The 6,000-nt window shown below is 44.5% G+C and overlaps 1 protein-coding gene across 1 annotated transcript in view; it reads right to left on the bottom strand.

Annotated features, from left to right (window-relative positions):
- LOC110497642 (nesprin-3) overlaps nucleotides 1–6,000 on the bottom strand; it is a 47,068-nt gene that overhangs the window by 8,187 nt on the left and 32,881 nt on the right. Inside the window, exons 16-17 of the mRNA XM_021573886.3 lie at nucleotides 5,269–5,427; nucleotides 892–1,089 (exon numbers count right to left, since the gene is read on the bottom strand). Coding sequence (XP_021429561.3) covers nucleotides 892–1,089; nucleotides 5,269–5,427 — 357 coding nt within the window. The remainder of the gene's footprint in view (nucleotides 1–891; nucleotides 1,090–5,268; nucleotides 5,428–6,000) is intronic.

Genomic DNA, 6,000 nt, shown 5'->3' with positions numbered 1-6,000 from the left:
CACCAACCTTTCCTTAAGTCAAGATCACTTTCGAGTCAAAATGCAAACCGTGACCTACCACTCAGATTGTTTAAAAACATGACTTGAAAAATTTAAGCCTATGCAACATTAACCAATTGAAAAGAGCTCTGTCGCAACAAGGTTTGTGCAGTAGGTTATAGGCCCAATACATGGCTATGCTTGAATTGCCCTGCCAGTGTTGTTCTTCTCAGACCATTTTGAAATTATATTTAAAAAAATGTTTTGGTATATGATCAAACTGGTAATAGATCATTTGTTGTATTAATTGTGATGCACAGCTGAGTGCGCATAAAATATACATACTTTATTTTTACTGGACGATGGCCTGCATCTGATGGTCTATCATTCCAAGGGTTTCTGTTACTTGTACTATGTTCTACATTGTACACACACACCAATTGTTTTAGGGTACTTTTACCCCTTTTTGTGTTATGGGAGTAGTAATCAGGAGGCGAAGGTCGAGAGCCATGCGTCCTCCGAAACACGACACCACCAAGCTGCACTGCTTCTTCACACACTGCCCGGTTAACCCGAAAGCCAGCCGACACAGGAAACACCATACAGCTGCCGACCGAAGTCAGCGTGCATGTGCCCACCACAAGGAGCCACTAGAGCTCATGGGGCTCCCAAACCCGGATCTGTAGTGACGCAGTGCCTTATACCGCTGCGCCACTCGGGAGGCCCTATCGTTGTTTTATTAACAGAAATGTTTGGTGATCGACTAAGAAATCCTTGGAGTTGGTGACCACTGCCCTATATAGTGCACTACTTTTGACGAGAACCATTTAGATCCTGGTCAAAAATAGTGCACTATAAAGGGAATAGGGTGCCATTTGGGAGGCACAATACAATGTATACAGCAGCTCTTACCTTGACATTCAACAGAGCCTTGAGGTCTCCTACATCCTTCAGTTTGGACTTGTAGAGCATCCAGCGATAACGTATCTCCTCCATACCCACATCCTCAGCCCAATGGTCAGCCCCGACCCCGGATCCGGATGCAGCCGCCCCAGACATCAGCAGTAGCTGGAACTGCTCCTGACCCCAGCCCAGACTGGACCGCAAAGTCTGTGGGAAAGAGAGAGGGAGAGAGAGAGAGAGGAGGAGGAGGAGGAGGAGGAGGAGGAGAGAAGAGGCAAGTGAACAACAGGGGGAAGGAGAATGAAGAAGACTAAACAGTTGCATATGGCTGAGGGGTAAGCAGAGCAATTGTTGCATAAAGTAATAACAATAAGCAGTGTGTGTGTGTAATGTCTACACAGGATATTTGCACAGAAGAATAGCTACAGCAGTAAATACTGAAGGAATACTTAACCCTTTTTCTCTACTGAAACCACAGCAGCACATACATACTGTATTTCCCCAAACAAAGAAGCAAACATCTTCAATCCCCTTTCTGCATTGATTCAATGTCTGCTGACATTAAGGCATGCTTTGTGCTCTGTTATCCTATCCTGACAAAAACATTCCAACCACTAACATGGCCTGCTAGCATCCCAAATGGCACCCTATTTACTATATAGTGCACTATTTTGGGCCAGTGCCCTATATCAAAAGTATATATAGAGAATACACCCAGATGACAATTCAATGTCTACTTCACGTTGGAAATTTCATTGAAATGAAATGACGTAAAAACGCTGATTCAACCAGTGTGTGCCAAGTGGGTAGGGTGGCATTTAGGACACAACCTGTCTGACTGTCAGGCAGCTTCTGGTTGGGATGTAAGTGTACTGGCCGTCAGTTCAGCTGCCAAAAGTTATTTTAGCCGTCTAGAGGAACGCTTGAAGGTTTGCGGTGTGTATCTGGGGTGTGTATTTGTTAGGGCCTTGCTGTAAGGTATGTTTCTACCTAGCCCAGTAATAAACTAAAGGAGCATAACACAACTCCTTATAGTCCAAGGACCTTACATGCTCTGTTTAGAGGCAAATTGGCTCTGGCATCCAAAACAGCCAAATCCTCTGAAACGTAAAATGATTCTCAACTGTGGTACGGTTCTAGAAATAAAGCCTTCTACTTTCTTATCACATCAAAATAATTTCACAAATAGACACCTACTGTACACTGTTTCAACCAGTTTTAACACAGTTGCAGCCGACAGTATTTTTCAGTGACAACACGTTTGCGGCATCCGCCTTCTGTTTACACACAGACGTATATAACGACGTTTATAACTAATTAGCAGAGGTATGCCTCTCTCTTCCATCTGTTTTCAGTAAACAAGCGCTGTAACATGGAAATATGGACGTGGGAACCCCAATCAGCCCTATAAGGGTGTAGTAATTTAACATTTTATAAAAATAAAAAAAATTCTCGCTAATATGAAATATGCTATGTTTCCAAAACCGTACAGCAAGTGATCGGGGCTCTTAAAGAAACTCCGCCGGCCAGAAGATTATTTTCGACCATCCTAGAGCTTTGTTTGGTGCACTCTGAACATAACATCCTCCAGAAGTTCTCACAAAGCATGTATATTACTGACAAAGTAACTTGTTTTAAGCCAACCCTGATGTCCTAGCCGTGTCTGAATCCTGGCATAGGAAGGCCACCAAAAATTCTGAAATTTCCAACCCCAATTACAACATTTTCCGAACTGCTAAAAGGGGGCGGAATTGCAATCTACTGCAGAGATAGCCTGCAGAGGTCTGTCATACCATCCAGGTCTGTGCCCAAACAGTTCAAGCTTCTCCTTTTAAAGATCCATTTCTCCAGAAATAAGTCCCTCACTGTTGCTGCTTGTTATAGACCCCCCTCAGCCCCCAGCTGTGCCCTGGGCACCATATGTGAATTGAATGCCCCCCCCCATCTATCGTCAGAGTTCGTACTGCTAGGTGACCTAAATTGGGATATGCTTAACACCCTTGCTGTCCTACAATCTAAGCTAGATGCCCTCAATCTCACACAAATGATCAAGGAACAACGGCAAATCCGTAACCATGGGCACCCTCATAGATATCATCCTGACCAACTTGCCGTCTAAATACACCTCTGCTGTTTTCAACCAGGATCTTAACAATCACTGCCTCATTGCCTGCGCCCGTTATGGGTCTGCTGTCAAATGACCACCTCATTACTGTCAAACGCTCCCTAAAACACTTGTGCAAGCAGGCCTTTCTAATTGACCTGGCCCAGGTATCCTGGAAAGATATTGACCTCATCCCGTCAGTAGAGGATGCCTGGTTGCTATTTAAAAGTGCTTTCTTCACCATCTTCAAATAAGCATGCCCCTTACAAAGTAGAACTAAGAACAGATATAGCACTTGGTTCACTCCAGACTTGACTGACCTTGACTCGCACAAAAACACCCTGTGGCGTACTGCACTAGCTTCGAATAGCCCCTGCGATATGCAACCTTTCAGGGAAGTCAGGAACCAATACACACAGTCAGTTAGGAAAGCAATGGCTAGCTTTTTCAAACAGAAATTTGTATCCTGCAGCACTAATTCCAAATAGTTTTGGGACTCTAAAGTCCATGGAAAATAAGAGTACCTCCTCCCAGATGCCATCTGCACTGAGACTAGGAAACACTGTCACCACTGATGAATCCACGATAATTTCAATAAACATTTCTCTACGGCTGGCCATGCCTTCCACCTTTCCACCCCGGCCAACAGCTCTGCAACCCCCGCTGCAACTGGCCCAAACCCCCCCAGTACTGTGCAGCCGTCTTCATCGACCTGGCCAGGGCCTTCGACTGTCAATCACCGCATTCTTATCAGCAGACTCAACAGCCTTGGTTTCTCTAATGACTGCCTCACCTGGTTCACCAACTACTTCTCAGATAGAGTTCAGTGTGTCAAATTGGAGGGCCTGTTGTCCAGACCTCTGGCAGTCTATGGGGGTGCCACAGGGTTCAATTCTCAGGCCGACTCTTTCCTCTGTATTTATCAATGATGACGCTCTTTCTGCGGGTGATTCTTTGATCCACCTCTACACAGATGACACCATTGTGTATACATCTGGCCCTTCTTTGGACATTGTGTTAACAAACCTCCAAACGAGCTTCAACACCATACAAGACTCTTTCCGTGGCCTCCAACTGCTCTTAAATGCTAGTAAAACTAAATGTATGTGCTTCAACCGATCGCTGCCCATACCCACCCACCCGACTAGCATCACTACTGAGGACAGTTCTGACTTAGAATATGTGGACAACTATAAATACCTAGGTGTCTGGCTAGACTGTAAACTCTCCTACCAGACTCACATTAAGAATCTTTAATCCAAAGTTAAATCTAGAATTGGCTTCCTATTTCGCAACAAAGCCTCCTTCACTCATGCTGCCAAACATACCCTCGTAAAACTGACTATCCTGCCAATCCTTGACTTCGGGCAATGACATTTACAAGCCTCAAACACTCTCCTCAGCAAACTGGATGTAGTCTATCACAGTGCCATCCATTTTGTCACCAAAGCCCCATATACTACCTACCACTGCGACCTGTATGCTCTCGTTGGCTGGTCCTCGCTACATATTCATCACCAAACCCACTGGCTCCAGGTCATCTATAAGTCTTTGCTACATAAAGCTCCGCCTACATCAGCTCACTGGTCACCATAGCAACACCCACCCATAGCACATGCTCAAGCAGGTATATTTCATTGGTCATCCCCAAAGCCAACACCTTTCCTTCCAGTTTTCTGCTGCCAATGACTGGAATGACTTGCAAACCCCCCCCCAAAAGAAAAAAACTGTTGGAGACATATCTCCCTCACTATCTTTAAGCGTTAGCTGTCAGAGCAGCTTACCAATCGCTGCAGCTGTACACAACCCATCTGTAAATAGCCCATCCAACCAACTACCTTCCTCACCCCCATATTTGTTTTTCTGCTCTTTTGCACACCAGTATTTCTACTTGCACATCCTCATCTGCACATATATCACTCCAGTGTAAATAGCTAAATTGTAATTACTTTGCCACTATTGGCCTGTTTATTGCCATTGTCATTTGTACACACTGTATATAGATTTTCTATTGTGTTACTGACTGTACATTTGTTTATCCCAGGTGTAACTCTGTTGTTTTTGTTGCACTGCTTTGCTTAATCTTGGCCAGGTCGCAGTTGTAAATGAGAACTTGTTCTCAACTGGCCTACCTGGTTAAATAAAGTTTAAATAAATGTTTAAAAAAATATTAAAGTCTAACCATAAGATGGCCACAGCACTTGAGTACCTCATTATTTCTGTGTGAATATAAAACAGGAGTGGAATACTGTATATTTCTGAGAGAATTCATTAGCACCAACCTTGAGTGTTTTCTGCCTGATCTTGAGTTCTCTGGTGCTCAGCAGTCCCTTGGTGTTGAGAATCCCTGAAAGAGTATCGTTTTCCTTCTGTAGCCAGGCCTCAAAAATCCTCCTCCTGTCCTCGTACTCCGCTGCACTCAGAGCTGACCCTGGATCTGCCTGAAGGACCACAACCACAACTTACTTGAGGTGATATTTCACAAAAGAGAATCAGTTAGCCAATTTTCTAAATATTCTGGTTTATAACGGCAGTGTAATATCAGTTAATGAGAATATTGAGTGATGAGTCAATTACTTTTAAGAAAAGGTTGACGACTTCCGCTCCTCATTCACTCAGCCTATTGAGTCCACTGGTCCCACTTAGACAGAACTAACATCTTTTTCCATCCTACGACTAGTGATGTCCAGCCACCCGACAACATCCCCTCCTCCAGACCATCCCTGGAGACCTTCTCCCATTCCTCACTTCCCTCATCAACTCATCCCTGAACACTGGCTGTGTCCCCTGCAACTTCAAGATGGCCAGAGCCGCTCCTCTCCCCAAGAAACCAACACTCGACCCTTCTGATGTCAAAAACTAGAGACAGATATCCCTTCTTTATTTTCTTCCCAAAACACTTGAGCATGCTATCACTGACCAACTTGTTATCTCTCTCAGAACGATCTTCATCCTAACCAGTCTGGCTTCAAATTGGGTCACTCAACTGAGACTGCTCTCCTCTGTGTCACAGA

The sequence above is a fragment of the Oncorhynchus mykiss genome, chromosome 19 (genome assembly GCF_057628025.1).
Source record: "Oncorhynchus mykiss isolate SJ-2025 chromosome 19, ASM5762802v1, whole genome shotgun sequence".
NCBI classification, from domain to species: domain Eukaryota; kingdom Metazoa; phylum Chordata; class Actinopteri; order Salmoniformes; family Salmonidae; genus Oncorhynchus; species Oncorhynchus mykiss.
The sequence above is the reverse complement of the archived record's forward strand: the minus strand, read 5'-3'. Positions and strand labels throughout refer to the sequence as shown.